General features: G+C 36.7%; 1 protein-coding gene across 1 annotated transcript; it reads left to right on the top strand.

The window, feature by feature from the left end:
• Positions 1-1,826: 1,826 nt before the first annotated feature.
• On the top strand, positions 1,827-20,922 carry LOC122680741 (C-type lectin domain family 7 member A-like). The gene is made up of 7 exons (XM_043882405.1): positions 1,827-1,888; positions 7,973-8,086; positions 13,009-13,104; positions 14,860-15,009; positions 16,654-16,805; positions 17,663-17,769; positions 20,254-20,922. The coding sequence occupies exons 4-7, from the start codon at positions 14,889-14,891 to the stop codon at positions 20,369-20,371; spliced, it is 498 nt and encodes a 165-aa protein (XP_043738340.1). The 5' UTR covers positions 1,827-1,888; positions 7,973-8,086; positions 13,009-13,104; positions 14,860-14,888; the 3' UTR covers positions 20,372-20,922.
• The last annotated feature ends 520 nt before the right edge of the window (positions 20,923-21,442 follow it).

Genomic DNA, 21,442 nt, shown 5'->3' with positions numbered 1-21,442 from the left:
AGTCAAGAAGTTATTTACTTGATATATTTGTTGACTGCTCTGTTTTCAGAATTTAGAGCATAGCCTGGCATAAAATTACATGATCAGTAAATGCATATTAAATGAGTTAATTAATGAAAGTGTTGCTTTTGTGGGAAAACACAAATAATCTTAAGGTCTTCTATAAAATTATACCTTTTGAGTTAGAGAGCCCTTAAAAGGTGCATCCAATCCTTAAAATAAAATTGGCCAGAATTCTGAAAAAAAAATGTCAAATTTTCTACCTTCTCATGCATCTATTATCATAGCTCAGCCATAGTGGGTCTCAGATTCAAATGTGCTAGTTGAACACAGGACCTTATTATCTGATACTGGGCAGACTTTAAATTTTCTCATCCTTTAACCTCTTGTGTGAAGGAAGAACAGCATGAATGTGACTCTAAGGGGAGGCTTCCTGTGTGGGAGACATCACAGAGCAGTTAGACTCTTTTTCTGCTCATAAGGTCACTTTGCTATCTTTTTGGTTCATGAGACAGACTCCTTGCCAGAATTTGAATACCAAACCATGAAGCATAAACAATGCAGAGGTGAGATGATCTCAGGATAACTGGCCATAAGTACAATTTAATAATTTATCCTATGCTCTTGGGAATTAAGCTTCATTGCATGTTTTGTAGTAGATAAATTTTCTGTAAAGTATACATCTTGAACAATGATTACATTGATGATAATGGCAGGATATTTGAGTTTTCTTTTTCTTTTGTCGTTTAATGAATTTGGTCTACGAGTTACACGGATACATATACAAACACCAGCAAGAGACAAATGGTGCCTAGGAAACTTTTGGAATAAGTCTACATATTCTTATTATTAATTAAATTTTCTACCAGAAACATATGAATATAGTCATGTATCTTGTGCACTTATAATTATTACTTGAGTTTGTTTTTCCATGTATGTAAGTAAAGCTCAGTAGATTTTTCTGTGCCTCTGTTTGCACTTCTATAAAATGGATATATAACTTTATAGTTTCTGTTACACAGAATTGTTGTGAGGATTAAATAAATGAATGCATATAAATACCTGGAATAGTACCTGGAACACTGTGAGTTGCTCATTATTATTGTTATTATTATTACATTGCTGAAGAGATTATAGTCACTGACTATGTCTAAAAATGACAGTCAACTCCCAGAAATTTAATGAAATGGATGAGCGCAAAGGCCTGCACACATTTGGAGAGCTGGATATCAGATTCACCCACAGAGCACATTTTAATAATTGTTTTTTGAGGAATTCTTTTTCATTGTTATTATTGTTTAGCTCTAAATACATACAGATCAACATGTTCTGGACAGGACGTTTGACTTGATTTATAAAAATATCAGTTCAATGTAATCAACTCTTTGGTTATAAACAATGATAATAAACAGTATAGATGTCTAGATTCAACTTAAAAAATGACAACTCAGAAGTTACTATTGTTGCCTTAATTTCTTAGCGATATGCCCAGCTTTCTTTTTTCAACACCATTATTCAATTGGTAAGTTGAAGTTGCAGAATGTTACATTTATAAAGAAGCATTGAAAATGTTGATTTTCAGTACACATATAGCAGTAAGTACTTAGTAAATTCTTGTCCATAAAGCATGACATTATATGGTTGTTAATTGTTCTAGTATTTTATTAAGATATCATTTAAAAATTATTGATATCTTTAAAAAATATTTATTAACCTTCATTTCAATTATAATACAGACTGTTATTTTATCCAGTTATTATAAGGAGAATGGATTTTGTTCCACTTTATTTCCCAGAAAACGATGGAGAGAAGACAGAGTATATGACGCTTGCACTTGTTGCTCCTGATCGGCGGACAGGTGAGAGACCTGAAGTATTTCAAGAAGAAGGTAAATATTTGCATATATATTTAGACTTCATAAGATCTTTACTTTGGAGTTTCTGTTTACAGGAGCTGTCATACGTGTATGTGTGTGTGTTTGTATTCTTATTATCCTGGTTTAAATGGAAAAGTCCTATTATTCTCCAAAATATAATCCTGGAGGATATGAAGAGAGGAAGGTTAAGAGTGAAACTGACAGTGTTAGCTTTAATAATATCTGTTTTGAAGCCTGTCTTCCTCGGACTCATTTCTATTCCATTCATAATATAATTAATCACATGCCTATTGCAAAAGAACTGCCACAAGGCCAGGTTAAGTAATATATCATCAGTACTTAGAATAGTGTCTGGTATATATGCTCAATAAATATATTTCAAATGAACTTTCATTCATTAATATCATCATTCGTTTCTTCATTCAATGATTATTTTTTGCATGGAACCATGTGTTAAGCATTATGATAGGATTCATGCTGCATAGGTAAAAGAGAGAAATTATGCCTTTAAGGATCTTACTGTGCAGCAAGAGAGATGGCAAGTATACAGCTCTGAACAAATGCTATATAAGAATATAAATGAGGTGATGAGAGATCAAAGAAGCATACAGTTTTGGGTTAAGAATAACAGTGGATAAAACAGAAAAGACTCCTTGATTGGGATAAGTCTGATGGAGAAGGAAGTGGAGGAATGTTCCAGGTGAAGATAAGGCACAGACATGTTGGGGTAATGGAACAGTAACCAGCAGGATTTGGATGGACTGAGGAGACTGAAGGCAGGGAGGCCAACCTCTTACAAGGGATCTGGGAAAGAAAGCGGTGTTCAGAATACAGCTGTGGCATTAGGGATGGGAATGGGAGAACTTAGCAGAGAGACTTAATGGGGTAGAATCATCAGGTTTCTTAAATTGTAGGATGAGGGGAGTAAAAGGACAGAGAAATCAAGATGATCTCTAGGCTTTTGACTTGGGAGACTTGGTCAATTATGGTGCCATTCGACAGGATATGAAAGGCAGGTGGAGGGGCCTCAAGGTGAGGAGGATAGCTTTGGACAATGTGTTTTCAATACTTGTGATGAATGTGTGAGCCTGCAGATTAGAAAACCAATAGTGTCTAAGCATAGAAATTTGGAAGTCATCAAAGAGTCCAACACGACTGAGTGACCAACACACACACACACAGGATGTAAGGTTTGCTCTTCTTGGGCTCTAAAATCACTGCAGATGGTGACTGCAGCCATGAAATTAGAAGACGATTGCTTCTTGGCAGAAAAGTTATGACACATGTGAACAGTGTGTTAAAAAGCAAAGACATCTCTTTGCTGACAAATGTCCATATAGTGAAGGCTATAGTCTTTGCATTGGTCATGTATGGATGTGAGAGTTAGACTGTAAAGAAGGCTGAGTACCAAAGAACTGATGTTTTCAAACTGCGGTGTTGGAAAAGACTCTTGAGAATCCTTGGACAGCAAGGAGATCCAACCAGTCCATCCTAAAGGAAATCAGTCCTGAATAGTCATTGGAAGGACTGATGCTGAAGCTGAAACTCCAATACTTTGGCCACCTGATGGGAAGAACTGACTCATTTGAAAAGACCCTGGTGCTGGGAAAGATTGAAGGCAATAGGAGAAGAGGGGAACAGAGGACGAGATGGTTGGATGGCATCGCTGATTCAATTGATGTGAACTTGAGCAAACTCTGGGAGATGGAGAGGGACAGGGAAGCCTGGTGTGCTGCAGTCCATGGGGTTGTGAAGAACTGGTTATGACTTGGCAAGTGAACAACAAAAGGGATGTAAGTGACAGATGAAGCCATGACAGCAGACATCACTCATCAGCGTAGTGCAGGGAACACTGCTCAATAGTCTATAGTCTATTGTTCAATAGTCTATAATAACCTAAATGGGGAAAGAATTTGAGAAAGAATAGATACAGGTACATGCATAACTGAGTCACTTTGCTGTACACTTGAAACTAACACAGTTTTGTTAATCAACTATACTCCAATATAAAATAAAAATTTTTTAAAAAATTATGCAGATGAAGAGAAGGGGCTGAAGACAGATACTGAATACAAATCAATTGAGGATTACACACACAGGGCTTCCCTGGTGGCTCAGCAGTGAAGAATCTGCCTGCCAATGGAGGAGACACAGTTTTGATCCTTGATGTGGGAAGATCCCACGTAGCAACTAAGGCGGTGCTTCACAGCTACTGAGCCTGTGCTCTCACGCCCACGAGCCATAACTACTGAAGCCTGTGTACCTAAAGCCCTTGCTTTACAAGAGGAACCAATGCAATGAGAAGCCTGTGCGCCGCAACTAGAGAGTAGCCCATGCTCGCTGCAGCTAGAGAGAAGACCATGCAGCAATGAAGAGCAAACAATGCCCCCCAAAAAAAATTAATGAAAAAAATATTGCAGATGCAAACACAAAAACAACTTGCAAGTGACATCAAGAAAACTGTGAGAAGATGGGTAGGGTGAGGAAAGTGGGTAGGCTTCAGGTTTCTTCTTTAGGACCCCACTAGGGCGCTACAGGCCCCCCTGCATAAGAAAGGTAGGGTAAGGAAGATGCCTCATGACCTGCAACCAAGACATCCTGCGCAGGCTACTCAACAAGCCTCCATACCCACATGGGGACAAATTAAGTCGCTTTGCCATCAAGCACAGAGAATAGTTTCTCTACAGGGATCTTCAGCCTTCCTTAAAAGGTTTTCATAGCTATGCTTTCTTCACTTTCTTGCCAAAACTCTCCAGCAGAACACTCAGAAGCTCGCGACTGAGATCCATCTGGCTGTCTTTAAAAATAAAAAAGGGGGAGCGCCGGCACATGAGATCCCACCCATGACAAGGTCATGAGGAGAAGACCTGACAGGCAAGGCGGATCGGGACTTCAGGGATTTCGAAAAGCTGCCCCGGTGCTCACCTTAAAGATGATCTCTGTCTTTCTGATGCTTGCTATATTAGACTACTCCCTAATTTCTGTGACACGGGTAGAAGGCCTTCCCCGATCTCTCTCCAAACAGAATCAACTTAGAACTTTAATGAATATGTCCCCCGGATGGTGGTATCCTATAAGATTATCCAGGATGAAAGGAGTGTTTCAATTTAGACCCCTTTGCTGGCATTCTAGCCTGCTTGGCAAATGCGTATTAATGTACACGACTACTCACAACACCTTAATCATAAATAGCATAAAGAACCTGATCACATAAAGGCCCTAATAGGCACAGAGCCCTTCAGGGGTGAGGAAGCCCTATTAGAGAACATAAAATATTATTCTAAAAGCGGTTATAGTTAAAGATTTAGAAAAATAAGAGTTCAGAATTGTTCATTTTAACCAGGAATGCTAAACAGGGGCTGCCTCATCAGAGCTGCAGAGTCTTTGTGTGGTAAACCTTTTAGATAAATTTAACTGATAACTTCTGCAAAAGGACTGACCTTTGTGTTCATTAAAGAATAGATTACGGGTGAATGAATGAATGAATCGGGTGGAGATGGAGGTGGGAGGGGGGATCGGGATGGGGAATATGTGTAACTCTATGGCTGATTCATATCAATGTATGACAAAACCCACTGAAATGTTGTGAAGTAATTAGCCTCCAACTAATAAAAAAATAAAAATAATAATAATAAAAAAAAGAATAGATTACAGAAAACAGCTTTGCAATCACCTAGGTCATAAAATGTCAATAGGCCCCATGGCCAGAAGATAAAGTACAAGACTCTCACAAAGAATATGCAGAAAACACCCTGGTTTCATGAAGGATAAGCTGATGTAATATTAAACTATCTTCCCCCTAAAAATGTACTAACTTAGAATATAAAAGCTATGGTAAAAAATAAAGATTTGCCAGACCAAAAAAAAAAGAAAACTGTGAGTGTTAACAGGAAGGGGGGATATCCTATTTCCTCTTATCTCACATGCAGGACTTTCTAGCTTCACAGAATAAATGGTGGATTGTCTCTCACTCTGACTCCATGCTACTTTTGTGTTTTTATTGTTTATAAGAATTTAATAATAATTTATTAATAATTTAATAATAAATTAGTAATATTAGGATAATCTGTTCTTTTAACTTTTAGGACTTGCTTTTAAAACAGTGTGAAACTATTGCTTTCTTTGTGAGAATATTTTAGACTCATTTTCATTAACAGTTGTGGGCAGGGATGAGATTCAAAATATTCACAACCAGCATGGCACAAGCTCAACCAACCTGAAAATACACCAGTCTGTAAACATCTGTTGTATCCTAGTATCTGTTAAACATAAAGAATTTTTCTTTAGGAATAAGTTTTGGTAAATTATATATTTCATTGAATATGCTCATTTCATCTAAATTTTCAAATAAATTGTAACCCTTTAGCACTCTGTATCTTTCTTTCCTGAGTTATTTCTTACCATTTTCTACTAAACTATAATTTTTAAAAACTTATTTAATTATTACTCACCTTTCTTTCACACTGCTCCACCGCGCCCCCCCCCCCCCCCCCCGCCACCTCGTTGGTAATATTGGTTCCATAAGAATAAGGATTTTTGTCTTTTTTTTTTTTTTTAACCTGCTTTATTTCTGATGCTTAGAATAGTAGCTGGACCACATTGTGTGCTCATAAATATTTGCTTAAATAAATAAGGTTTTCATTATCTTTGAATTCTCTTCTATTTTTGGTCTTTTCTCCATTCCTTATATGATTAATTCCTACCTTCTTTCTTTTTATCCATGTAGTCAGGAATTTCATTAATCTTTTAAAAGAACCAGTTTTGAATGTGTAGATCCTGTTTTATGTTTATTTACTTTCTATTGAATGAATTTTGCTTATCATTTATTTTCTCCTAGTATCTTAAATTGAACTCATTTACATATACCCTTTATTAACATATACCCTTTATTTTTAAACACTAATATTTTAACCTTAATTTGCCATGTATTTTTCTACTTGGAAACAGATATATTCCCATTTTAGAAAAAAACTACTGTCACTTCCAATATCTGAGGTAAATCACGTTTGTTACTTTGGCATATTTTTCTTTTGCACATTTTTTCCCTTTGCTTGATTAGAAATAGTTCTGTATTCAATCTAGAGACTGGATTTTTTTTTTTTTTAACTTAAACTGTGATCTCAATACAAATTTCTGCATTATTACTTTTGGACTAGTGTAGAGCTTCTACACTGTATGTATAGTGATATTGTGACTAGAGATCTATACACATGATATAGTCATTTAAAAGTGTCCTTCAATGATGTCACTAAATATATAAATATTTCAAGTTATTTTGAAAAGAATGTCATGGTTTCGAGGTCCTTTTAACTTAAAAAATTCGAAGAACTTAACCAAATATAAATTAAAATGCTAGAATATTTCCTTTCTTGATGTGGTCATTTGGAGAAATGCCCTGGACTTTGGAGAATGAAACAAAAGGATAGTAAAAAATTAAAAGCAAAACCAAGTACAATTAGTTGTGTTTTATTGAAAAGTAAAGGTTAAGTGCTTACTGAGATGTGGAACCGATGATTATATATTTTTGGAGCAGTACAATGATATCCCTCTTGACTAGGTCTCAGAAATTTTCTGGGCAAAGCATAGTTACAGTCATCTTGGAATTCTCATTATAGCCCTTAACTCCTCTATTTAATAGAAACTTACAACAGGCAGGGTCCTCAGCACATTATACATATTAATCCATTAAATTCTCATAGCTAATCAATGAATTAAAGCCTGTCATTATCTTCATTTTGTATTAAAAAAAGATATAAAGAATTTAAATAACTTGCCTAACCTAAGTCACATAAATAAGTGATAGAATCAGGGTTAAACCTGGAAATCTTGGTTCTGGAACCCATGCTCTAAAATGCATGCTGAGTCTCTTTGTATCTTGACCAGAGATGTTGCCAGATTCTAAAATCTGGGTAAGCAAACCTGAGGGTGGGTGGGGCTGTGGGGGTGCAATCTGTGCTCCTGATTGTTTGGGGAACAATGTATCTTGATACCAACACATCTCACCCTGGTCTCTGTATTTTTTTCTCTGGGATAATGATTATTACTGTAATTGTCTCAATATGCTAATTAATGCTGAGGACATTTTTTTCTATAAAGCAACACAGAATAACAGGTTAAAAAGGCCTTACAGGAATGCAGGATTTCATTCTCAGCCTGAGATCCAAACAACTCAACAGATACAAAGAATTCCTGAACATGACAGAAATAAAGGTATGTGTGAGATTTTAAATTTCCATCATGCTCTGAATGTTAGACCATTGGGAGTTTTTCATGCTCTTTTAGGAAACCATAGAGAACACCAGAACTATTATTGTACCCTAAATTTTAATGTGTCTTCTATGAGAAAAAATGCTCTTTAATCCTATTTATTCAAACTATGCAATGTAGAAGTAATTATCTGGATGACCTCATTGGAGATTTTGAGGGCAGTGTGGAAGAGAGAATAGCTTATTTCTTGCAGAAAGCTCAGGGTTTTTCTGACTTTCAGGGATCTAACAGGTAGGTATTCTAGACTAAACTGAGATTATTTCTCTTAGAAAAATACCTGTTTTCCTCTAAAATAGCACCTCACTTCAAGCTATCATCACAAGAAGTTGGGGGCAAAGCTCAATGCATTTTGTAGTCAGAACTGGGTTGTAGTATATTCCATCAATAATTAGCAATGTAATGGTAGACTTAAAAAACACACAATGTGAGAGTTACAAGTTAAGTTTTATTTGAGGCATAATAAGGACAGTAGCCCAGGAGACAGCACCTCAGATAACTCAGAAATTTCTCCAAAGAGACAGAAGGAAGGTCAGTATATATATGATTTTTGTGAAGGGAGAGTAAATGCAATCAGGCACATATTTTCCCAGAAGGTTTCTGCTAATCTCATGAAGATTTTGCTAGTCATGAGGAACAGTCATCACCATGAAGGATTTTAGTGCTTTTCTACATAGGAGGAGCTAGAAGAATTGGGCTTATAAAATCAGCTTCTAAAAACACCTGACTATCTGAAGACCTGTTATTTACCAGTTCACCCTCCCCCACACCCAACACCCCCACCCCTGAGCACAGAGTTCCTCATTTCTGCTCTCCACCCTGAACTCCTTTCAGGGAGTGTTGAAAGTCAGCAGCTGCAGCTGTATAAGATTTAATCCTTGTAGAGGTAGATGCCAGCAAGTACCAATTTGTAGCTGACCTATCAATAGGGTGTCATCACTCACCTAGAGCCAGACATCCTGGAATGTGAAGTCAAGTGGGCCTTAGAAAGCATCACTACGAACAAAGCTAGTGGAGGTGATGGATTTCCAGTTGAGCTATTTCAAATCCTGAAAGATGATGCCGTGAAAGTGCTGCACTCAATATGCCAGCAAATTTGGAAAACTCAGCAGTGGCCACAGGACTGGAAAAGGTCAGTTTTCATTCCAACCCCAAAGAATGCTCAAACTACCACACAATTGCGCTCATCTCACACGCCAGTAAAGTAATGCTCAAAATTCTCCAAGCCAGGCTTCAGCAATACGTGAACCGTGAACTTCGAGATGTTCAAGCTGGTTTTAGAAAAGGCAGAGGAAGCAGAGATCAAATTGCGAATATCGGCTGGATCATCGAAAAAGCGAGAGAGTTCCAGAACAACATCTATTTCTGCTTTATTGACTATGCCAAAGCCTTCGACTGTGTGGATCACAATAAACTGTGGAAAATTTTTAAAGAGATGGGAATACCAGACCACCTGACCCACTTCTTGAGAAACCTGTATGCAGGTCAGGAAGCAAGAGTTAGAACTGAACATGGACCAACAGTCTGGTTCCAAACAGAAAAAGGAGTACGTCAAGCTGCATATTGTCACCCTGCTTATTTAACTTATATGCAGAGTACATCTTGAGAAACACTGGGCTGGAAGAAGCACAAGCTGGAATCAAGATTGCCAGGAGAAATATCAATAACCTCAGATATGCAGATGACACCACCCTTATGGAAGAAAGTGAAGAGGAACTAAAAAGCCTCTTGATAAAAGTGAAAGAGGAGAGTGAAAAAGTTGGCTTAAGGCTCAACATTCAGAAACCTAAGATCATGGCATCTGGTCCCATCACTTCATGGGAAATAGATGGGGAAACAGTGGAAGCAGTGTCAGACTTTATTTTTGGGGGCTCCAAAATCACTGCAGATGGTGATTTCAGCCATGAAATTAAAAGACACTTACTCCTTGGAATGAGAGTTATGATCAACCTAGATAGCAGAGACATTACTTTGCCAACAAAGGTCCGTCTAGTCAAGGCTATGGTTTTTCCAGTGGTCATGTATGGATGTGAGAGTTGGACTGTGAAGAAAGCTGAGTGCCAAAGAATTGATGCTTTTGAACTATGGTGTTGGAGAAGACTGTTGAGAGTCCCTTGGACAGCAAGGAGATCCAACCAGTCCATCCTAAAGGAGATCAGTCCTGGGTGTTCATTGGAAGGACTGATGTCGAAGCTGGGATGGTCTTAATCCCTGTCTCCTGTACAATGTCATGAACCTCTGTCCGTATTTCATCAGGCACTCTGTCTATCAGATTTAGTCCCTTAAATCTATTTCTCACTTTCACAATAATCATAAGGGATTTGACTTAGGTCATTCCTGAATGGTCTAGAGGTTTTCCCTACTTTCTTCAATTTAAGTCTGAATTTGGCAGTAAGGAGTTCATGATCTGAGCCACAGTCAGCTCCTGGTCTTGTTTTTGCTGAATGTATAGAGCTTCTCCATCTTTGGTTGCAAAGAACATAATTAATCTGATTTTGGTGTTGACCATCTGGTGATGTCCATGTGTAGAGTCTTCTCTTGTGTTGTTGGAAGAGGGTGTTTGCTATATGTTAGAATATGGTATTTATCTTTCTCTTTCTGACTCACTTCAGTATGTATAATAGGTTCTAGGTTCACCCACCCCATTATAACTGTCTCAAATGTGTTCCTTTTTATGGCTGAGGAATATTCCATTGTGTATATATACCACTACTTCTTTATCCATTCATCTGTCAGTGGACATCTAGGTTGCTTCCATGTTCTAACTACTGTAAATAGCACTGCAATGAACATGTGTCTCATTCAATTTTGGCTTCCTCAGGGTATATGCCTATGAGTGGGATTCCTGGATCATATGGTGGTTTTATTCCTAGTTTATTAAGGAAGTTCCATACAGTCTTCCATAGTGGCTGCATCAATTTACATTCCCCCAACAGTGCAAGAGTGTTCTCTCTTCTCCACACCCTCTTCAGCACTTACTGTTTGTAGGCTTTTTGATGAGGGCCATTCTGACTGGTGTGAGGTGATATCTCTTTGTAGTTTTGATTTTCATTTCTCTAATAATGAGCAAAGTTGAGCATCTTTTCATGTGTTTGTTAGCCATCTGTATGTCTTCTTTGGAGAAATGTCTGTTTAGATGATCTTTCCACTTTTTTACTGGGTTGTTCGTTTTTCTGGTATTGAGTTGTATGAGTTACTTGTATATTTTGGGAATTAATCCTTTGTCAGTTATTTCATTTTCTATTATTTTCTCCCATTCTGAGGGTTTTCTTTTCACCTTGCTTATAGTTTCCTTTGCTGTGCAAAAGCTTTTAAGTTGAATCAGGTCCCTCTTGTTTACTTTTATTTTTATTTCTGTTACTGTAGGAGGTGGATCATAGAGGATCTTGCTTTGATTTATGTCATCGAGTGTTCTGCTTATGTTTTCCTCTAAGAGTTTTATAGTTTCTGGTCTTACATTTAGGTCTTTAATCCATTTTGAGTTTATCTTTCTGTATGGTGTTAGGAAGTGTTCTAATTTCACTCTTTTGCTTGTAGCTGTCCATTTTCCCCAGCACCATTTATTGAACAGGCTGTCTTTGCCCCAGTGCATATTCTTGCCTCCTTTGTCAAAAATAAGGTACCCATAGGTGTATGGGTTTATTTCTGAGTTTTCTATCTTGTTCCATTGGTCTATATCTCTGTTTTTGTGCCATTACCATACTGTCTTGATGACTATAGCTTTGTAGTATAACCTGAAGTCAGGAAGCTTGCTTCCTCCAGCTCCATTCTTCTTTCTCAAGACTGCTTTGGCTGTTTGGCGTCTTTTGTGTTTCCATATGAATTGTGAAATTTTTTATTCTAGTTCTGTGAAAAATGCCATTGGTAATTTGATAGGGATTGCATTGAATCTGTAGATTGCATTTGGTAGCATGGTCATTTTCACAATATTGATTCTTCCTACCCAGGAACATGGGCTCTCTCTCCATCTGTTTATGTCATCTTTGATTTCTTTTATCAGTGTCTTATAATTTTCTGTGTACAGTTCTTTCATCTCCTTAGGTAAGTTTATTCCTAGATATTTAAATCTTTTTGTTGCAATGGTGAGTGGGATTGATTCCTTAGTTGTTCTTTCTGATTTTTCATTGTTAGTATATAGAAATGCAAGCGATTTCTTCCCTTAGTCTTTCAGTTGAATCTTGACTAGGTCTTAATTGACTGTAGTAATTAGTATTTCTTAGTTCTATGTTTACTGACTCAGAGACACTCTCTTACGACATGCCTCCTCTGAATACCAACTAGGAAGGGATCCAGCAGTCATCTAAATTTTAAAATCAATATTGTTATTATTGGTATTTTTCTTTTCTACTGTAGAAGTAATAAGACTTAAGAGGAAGTAGGAAATGGAAACCTACTGCAGTATTCTTGTCTGGAATATTCCATGGACAGAGGAGCCTGGAGGACTACAGTTCATGGGGTCACAAAGACATGACTGAACACACATGCACAGTTCCAAATAAGGGAAATATCATGCATATTGTAAGATAAGAACGAACAGATTGGTGATTTTAAAAAAGTAAATGTCACTTTGGAAAGAAATGGAAAAATTACATCCCTTCCCCTCATTTCCCTTACATCTCCAAATAATGTTTAAATTGGGAGCACCAATGATTTAAAAACAGAGGCAAACACTTCTAATAGATGGTAAGCTTTTTTAAAAAAATAAGTGAAATGATACCCCTGTGAACTGAGTGGGTTACAATAGCTATTTCATGACAGTGCTAATTCATTCTTAACCTGTATGCTTTTGTGAGACAAAAGCTCAGATGATTTTAACTAGATTGTAGCCTTGTGACACTTTATCTTCACTTTACACATTCTTTTGACAGCATTCCAAGCAGCATCTTCTGGATGTATTGTGGCAATAACACTAGGAATTATATGTGTCATCCTTTTGGGAATATCAGCATTTTTTGCTTCTAAGTGTAAGTATTCTACAAAAACTTCATTCCCTTTTTATTTATTTATTTTTTAATTGGAGTATAATTGCTTTACAGAATTTTCTTGTTTTCTGTCAAACCTCAACATGAATCAGCCATAGGTATAATACAAACATCCCCTCCGTTTTGAACCTCCCTCCCAAATCCCTCACCCCCGCCCTCCCGCCCCTGCCCCAGCTTGATACAGAGGCCCTGTTTGAGTTTCTTAGCCATTCAGCAAATTCCCATTGGCTATCTTTTTTACATAGGTAATGTAAGTTTCCATGTTACTCTTTCCATACATCTCACCCCTCTCCTCATGTCCATAAGTCTATTCTCTATGTCTGTTTCTCCACTGTTACCCTGTAAGTAAATTCTTCAGTACCATTTTTCTAGATTCTGTACAGGTGTGTTAGAATATGATAATATGATATATATCTCTCTCTTTCTGACGTACTTCACTCTGTGTAATAAGTTCTAGGTTCATCCACCTCAGAACTGACTCAAACCCATTCCTTTTTATGGCTGAGTAGTATTTCCTTGTGTATATATACCAAAACTCCTTTATCCATTCATCTGTTGATACACATCTAGGTTACTTCCATGTTCTAGTTATTGTAAATAGTGCTGCAATGAGCAATGGGATACATGTGTCTTTTTCAATTTTGATTTCCTTAGGGTATATGCCTAGGAGTGGGATTGCTGGGTTTTACGGTGTTTTTATTCCTCATTTTTTAAGGAATCTCCATACCATCTTCCATAGTGGTTGTATCAATTTACATTCCCACCAACAGTGCCAGAGGGTTCCCTTTCCTCCACACCTTCTCCAGCATTTATTGTTTGTAGACTTTTTGATGGCAGCCATTCTGACCAGTGTGAGGTGATATTTCATTGTGGGTTTGATTTGCATTTCTTTGATAATGAGTGATGTTGAGCATCTTTTCATGTGTTTGTTAGCCATCTGTATGTCTTCTTTGGAGAAATGTCTGTTTAGGTCTTTTTCCCATGTTTTGATTGGGTTGAGAAACTTCATTCTTTATGTTAAATTTTATCTAAACATTTTGTCTTTTCCTAAAAGCAGAGCCAAGGGTAAATCGAATGAGATAATCAAACTCTGACATCAGAAACATTCTTATTTCCAGATGTTTCTCAGGACTTGAGAAAATAATATTCATGAGTCCAAAGAAGAAATTCTTTTTAAGATTAAATTTAATTTTTAGTTTTTAATAGTTGTTTATGTGGAATATAACTGACATCCAATATTGTGTTAGTTTCAGGTGATATTTGCATGGCTTCCCAGGTGGCACTTGTGTCAAAGAACCTGCCTGTCAATGCAGGAGACAAAAGAGACATGGGTTCGATCCTTGGGTCAGGAAGATCCCCTGGAGGAGGAAATGGCAACCCTCTCCAGTATTCTTGCCTGAAGAATCCCGTGGACAGAGGAGCCTGGCAGGCTCATGGGGTCCCAATGAGTCAGACACAACTGAGTGACTAAACAACAACACAGCCTTTTCAGATTGCTGTTTAGTCTTGAGAAGGGGACTAAAGTCAAGAATGAACTATCTTGACATTTGATGATTTCACTCTCTCATAGAGTTTCTAAAATATGAGAAACAAAATTGAAATTATGGGAGAAGATTTTTAATTTTTTTCTGATTTTAAATATTATATATATTTTCTTCATTTTGAAAATGAAAATTTTAGTGTAACAAGTTTATATTTTACCTGTTAAACTAAGTGTCTTCTGCTGATGATTTTCAGATTTTCAAAATTCTTTTAATTATCAGAACATGTTGGATAATGGCACTCAGGAATATGATCAGAACTTGTTGGATAATGGCACACAGGAACATGAGAAATCCAGGACTCCTATGAAAAATAAATGCTTTTCAAAGGATCGGTTAAACTCAGGTATGTAGTAACGTACAAGAACTCATAATTAAAAGTTGGTATAATGAGTTATTGCCAGGCAATCTCCATTGTATTATTAAAGTCATGATCTACAAAAGTGAAGTATGGTAGAGGTATTTTTCATTCAAGAAGATACAATTTCTTGCCACATGGTCTGCCTGCATTTTTGAACTGGAGAGAATCAAAATTTAGTAGTTTCTGTTTATTGGTCTGTCAGTTAACTGACTTTGCAAATAAGAAGTAAAATAATTTTTGAGTCTTTCAGAGTCATATCAATCAGCAAAAGAAATCTTTCAGTACATTTAATTTATATGTTATGCAGAAGATATAGTATAATTGCTTAGTAGTTTCCTACTTCTTTATAAGACAGTATTTTCCCCTAATCCTTTGTGAAATGATACTGTCTTATGGCACTTCCCAGGTGGCTCAGCGGTAAAGAATCTGCCTGCCAATGCGGGAGATGCATGTTTGATTGTTTGGTCAGGAAGATCTGGAGAAGGAAATGGTCACCCATTCCAGTATTCTTGCCTGGGAAATCCCATGGACCCAGGAGCCTGACAGGCTTATTGGGGTTGCATGGGGTTGCAAAAACAGTCGGGTAAAGCTTAAGGGACCAAATAGCAACAACTGTCCTATGTATCACTTTGCTAAGTCAAGTCCCTTGAAACATATCCCAACTCCTGACTTGTTCGTATAGGTAAAATTCACCTTGCAAGCAATCCCACGCTATCTCTCAAAGTCATGGATAACCTGAAAATTCAGAGAGCTTCCCTGAAGTTTCTCCAGGCCAACAGTGAATTCAATAAGACTCTTTTCTATATCCATCTACCAGTTGTGATATGCACTCTGGTGGGACTTTAATCTTCTGTCTGTTTTGCATATCACTAGCAACTCTTTGCTTAAAATATTCTTGCTAGAATATAATTTAGTTACTTTGGTTTTGTCTTCTATGAAAATAAAGATGCTTTTTTAGTAACTACATTTTTTTTCTTGCATTTTCAGATGGCAAAATTTGATGGGTTGGAGAAAGGAGAAATGGATTATTTTCTTTATTTAAACTAATAATTGCTGTTGTGGTTTAGTCGCTAAGTCGTGTCCAACTGTTTGCAACCTCATGGACTGTATCCCACCAGGTTCCTCTGTCCATGGGTTTTCGCAGGCAAGAATACTGCAGTGGATTGCCATTTCCTCATCCAGGGGAACTTCTTGACCCAGGGGTCGAATCCATGTCTCTTTTGTCTCCTGCATTGGCGTGCGAATTCTTTACCACTGACCCACCGGGGAAGCCCAAACTAATAATCGCTGTACTTTGATGAAGCCAGAGAGTTCCTGGAGGAAAAACATTGTTAGTATTGATACAAAAATTAAATATTAAAAGCAATACAGTTTTTATGCTCCTAAATATTTCCTACTTCTGCATTCCTGTCCTGGTGCCCATGGCATCTTGCAGAAAACTTTGCAGAAAAAGAAAAGTACCCTTTCCCTCTCAACGACAGATAACGTTATTTTGCCTTTTGAGTTAGCAATGATGTCCTCAGAGCTCATGGAAAGTAATAAGACCTGTAGAGCTGGGATGGATGTCTGGAGCAAATCTTCCCAGGAAAAGAATTAGACAAACTTAAAAACTTTTTTTTTTTTTTTAAGAAAATTACAGGGAAGAATACAAAAACAAATGGTCTTGCTGTGAAGAGAAATGCTACTATTTTTCTGATATACTTAAAACCTTCGAAGAGAGTCGGAAATTCTGCTCCAACCAGGGCTCCCATCTGTTGAAGATAGAAGATGAGGATGAACAGGTGATGAGTTCTGAAGTTGGAAATTTTCCCCATATTTTTTTGTATGCAAGAGAAAATTGCTAATAATTTTTTAAAGAACATTTGAAAATTGTGTGTTTGTTAAAATGACAATGACTTGTCTTTTCAAGTCAAATAGAAACCTTTGTAGTAAATAAAAAGAAATCCTTGCTGGTGGGAATTAGTGTCTCAGTTTTAGCTCTGTCTCAGAAAAAACATTAAGTTCTGGTAACGATGCTCTGTGTCTGCTCTAGGAAGCAAACTGAGGTTTCTGAACAAAAAGGCGTCTCTCATGAAACCATCATGGGAGTTGCCCTTTTTTTCATGTTGCTCTGTTTTGAAGTTCTTTTATAATAATGGATCTTTTAATATGTTGATACTTTTGGCACATATTGGAGTGGGTAGCCCTTCCCTTCTCCAGGGGATCTTCCCAACGCAGGGATCAAACCCACGTCTCTTGTGTTTCCTTCCACCAGGGCAGCCCAAGGAATGATTAGGCAACAATAAACAACCCTAGTTGAAAATGTAAAGAAAATGTTATGGTAAAAATCAAATTATAGTTGTTTGTGTTCACATTCTTTTCTTTTTATTTTGTATCGGGGTGTAGCCAATTAACACACAATGTTGTGGCAGTTTCAGATGAACAGCAAAGGGACTCAGCCATAACTCTACACGTATGCACTCTCCCCCAGACTTCCCTCTCACTCAGGCTGCCACATGACATTGAGCAGAGTTCCATGTTCTAGGTCCTTCTTGGTTATCCATTTTAAATATGGCAGTGTGCGTTCATGTTATTTTCATTTTTTATTGCTAAAAAAGAGACTAGGGATTAAATTACATGTAGGGTTCTTCCTCCACAGGAATTTATTCAGTCTTTGGTGTCTTATTTTTCTTGGATTGGATTATCTCGAAAAGGAATTGTCAGCCCCTGGAAGTGGGAAGATGGTTCTTTGCTAGAAAATAAACTGTAAGTATCCAAAATATTTGAAAGCTTCAGCTTACTTGTTAACTCTGGAAATAAATTGCATAGATAAGTTTCACTAAGCAAGGTTTCTGACCACGAGAGCAATTCTAAGACTAATTTTAATTTTGTAAAATATCCTTGGCATTAGAAAAAACACTGCTGACTTCCATGCTTCTGTACTTGTATTCATGTGGTTTCCTCAACCAGTAATACTTTCAGTTAAAATTTGTTTTCTCTTTGAAGTCATTCTTGATCTCCTGCTTTGAAATTAGTTCCCCTTCTATGCTCCTAAATAGTATTTTGTTTTCTTTTACCATCTCACATCCAATCTAGAATATTGTTTCTCATCTTTTGTTAATCCACAGCACAAAACACATAATACTTGATGGTTGCTTAGCAATTTAAAAATTATCAATATGGATATTAATGAATTTTCTAGGCATAAATAGAGGGTAGCTGGAAATGTAGGGTTTCAGTCACTAGTTGCTGTTGTTGTTGTTTTAGTAGCTAGGTTGTTGTGACTCTGACATCCCATAGACTGTAGACCGCCAGTCTCCTCTGTCCATGGGATTTCCCACGCAAGAATATTGGAGTGGCTTGCCATTCCCACCCCACCCCCACCACCCAGGGGATATACCCCATCCAGGTATCAAACCCATTTCTCCTGCATTGGCAGGCAGATTCTTTACTGTTTGACCACCAGGGAAGCCCTCAATGACTACTTCCATCATCTAAATCAAATATCTTCACTGTTTATCTAGATTTCTTCACTGTCTAGCAAAGCCCATTTCATATTACAAATAGTATACACCATTAAGAAGCAATCTGAAAATGAATTGTATTGGACTCTGTGTCCTATGTTTTTCCTCATTTTTCATGATGAGTTTTCTATCATAATCTTTAAGATTATATATATATATATATATGTATATATATATATATATTTTCTCCACAGATACTATTAATACATAAATTAAAAGGTCTTAATAACTATTAATGACAGAGATGGGCTGAGGACCAGGTCACCTACTTCTGAATTTGGTCCTTTTTACACTACACTAGTGTTTAAAATGCTTTTTTATTTGCTATAATAAACATTTGTTCCAAATTTGCAGTTAATCACATGAGATACACTAGTTTATATTTCTGCACAGTTGCACATAGTTTATCCTTTGCCTGGATTTCACTCTTCATCTGGTTATATCCTAATCATTAATTTATTTTATTTTTAGTTGCTTGGTAGCTCAGTCAGTAAAGAATCTGCCTGCAATGCATGAGACCAGGGTTTGATCTCCGGGTCAGGAAGATCTGCTGGAGAAGGAAATGGCAACCCACTCCAGTATTCTTGCCTGGAAAATCCTATGGACAGAGGAGCCTGGCGGGCTACAGTTCATGGGGTCGGAAGAGTTGGACATGGCTTAGCGACTAAACCACCACCACTGTAGTTGCTTTACGATGCTGTGTTAGTTTCTACTGCACAGAGAAGTCAGTCAGCTATGTATATACACGTAAATCTCACATCAACACAAATTCCCTCCTTTTTGGATTTCTTTTCCATTTAGGTCACCACGGAGCATGGAGGAGGGTTCCCTGTGTTATACAGGAGGTTCTTATTAGTGACCTATTTTATACATAGTAGGAAGAGTGTATATATGTCAATACCAACCTCCCAATTCATCCCACCCAGCCCCGTTTCCCCTTTGGTGTCCAAATGTTTGTTCTCTACATCTGTGTCTCTATTTCTACCTTCACCAATTTTTCCAGATTCTGTATATGTGTGTTAATGTACAATATTTGTGTTTTTTTCTTTCGGACTTTCTTCATTCTGTATGACAGTCTCTAGGTCTATTCACGTCTCTACAAATGACCCAAGTCATTCTTTTTTATAGCTGAGTAATATTCTATGGTATATATGTACTATATCTTGTTTATCCTTTCCTCTGTTGATGGACATTTAGGTTATTTCCACTCTTGTTTATTGTAAATAATGCTGCAATGAACATTGGGTACATGCATCTTTTTAATTATGTTTTTTTCTGGGTCACTAATTTATGAGATAATTATATCATTTATTTATTTGTGCACACTTTGATTTAATCACTCATAAACTATGCATCACATTCTATGTAGGGGTTCTGCACTAAGTGGCATGTCTTCCTTAAGACTCAGCTAAAATCTTCCCACATCAAAACTGTGTTCCCTGGCAAACTCTTTCCCCCTTATCTGAGTTAGAAGCCACTCCTCTGTGCCAAATAATGTATCCTTCCCTCTCTTTGTGTAAATTCCTTGAGGACAGAAATAGATTTACTCTGAATCTGTATTTCAGAATCTTAGCAATATGATAATACTTTAGAAATGTTTGTTAAGTGAATAAACAGAGAGATAGCTAAACATATAATCCCTCCTTGTCTATAGTAGTATATCTACTGGAGATATGATTTATGTCTGAATATTAGACTCAATTTTTCTTTTTCCCCTCTTTAACAGAAATCTGCAGAATTCAAACATAAACAACAACAACTGTGCATATGTTGCAGCAAACAAAGTAGCTGCCTCAGTGTGCACCAAGCGGTTTTTCTTTATTTGTGAGAAGAATTATGCTTAGTGTTGATCTCAAACTGGCAGAAGAGAAATGATGTAGTCGACATCCTGGTGCATCTACTTTTTACCTGCAACATGCAAGTAAATATCGTGTGCTCCTGACACTGGTCTGTTTGTTAAGTGAAATGCGTATGTAAGATAACTTGTAAATTTGATGTAGTTATTTTGAATGTCGGAGCTTCATCTGCATGGGGAGGAGGTTGACAAGCACCTTCTTTGACTTGATTTCAAGTGGAATTAATTTTGATGAAAAGATGAAGAGTTAATTCAGAAACTATTAGTGATTTTCTTTTCCCCTCTATTTTGATTGGATTTTCCTGCAACATATGGTATCCCTCATATATACTGTGAAGAAATAGCCTATACACTGAGCTACTTTTTAACTGATGTTCAGGAAATCAAAATGAAACATGATATGACTATGTACATCCATTTTTATTTTTCTGAGAAGTATATTTGTACTTTCAGAGAGGATGAGTCATTTCTGCACTTCTACTTTATCACTTTTAAAATTCAAGATTTTCACAATTAATGTAAGAATTCATAGTTGAAAAATAAAAAAATATAAAAAATAAAAGCACATTGAATAAAAACTGATTCCATAATCCTTTCTTCTAATTTTTTTACCTTTTCAGTTACACTATTAACATTTTGGATTGTATCTTTCCAGACAGTTTTGGCTAGTGTTTTGCTGTAGAAAATGTTACATGAAACTTTATTACATATACACCTCCGTGAATGGATTTGAATATTCTATAAGGTAGAAATAGAGAAGAGAAACTTCCATGTCAAATAGTATGCATCTTCTAAATCCTCAAGTATAGATACTTTCTACAAAAGCTGTTAATTAGTATCCACATATACAATACATTATGCCTTTCTTCATACCCTTACTAATATATTGTATTATCAATTTTTAATAGGCACAGATGTTCTTTTATTGTTTTAACTAACTCTTTCAATATTACCTGTGAGATGGAGCACCTGTTCTGTTACTTATTTGTCAATTATTCCATGAGTGGCTATTTTATTTTCTTTATTTATTATTTTTCTATTTGTTTGTCTTCCTCCTTTT

Source organism: Cervus elaphus, chromosome 22, assembly GCF_910594005.1.
Source record: "Cervus elaphus chromosome 22, mCerEla1.1, whole genome shotgun sequence".
Classification (NCBI taxonomy): domain Eukaryota; kingdom Metazoa; phylum Chordata; class Mammalia; order Artiodactyla; family Cervidae; genus Cervus; species Cervus elaphus.
The sequence above is the reverse complement of the archived record's forward strand: the minus strand, read 5'-3'. Positions and strand labels throughout refer to the sequence as shown.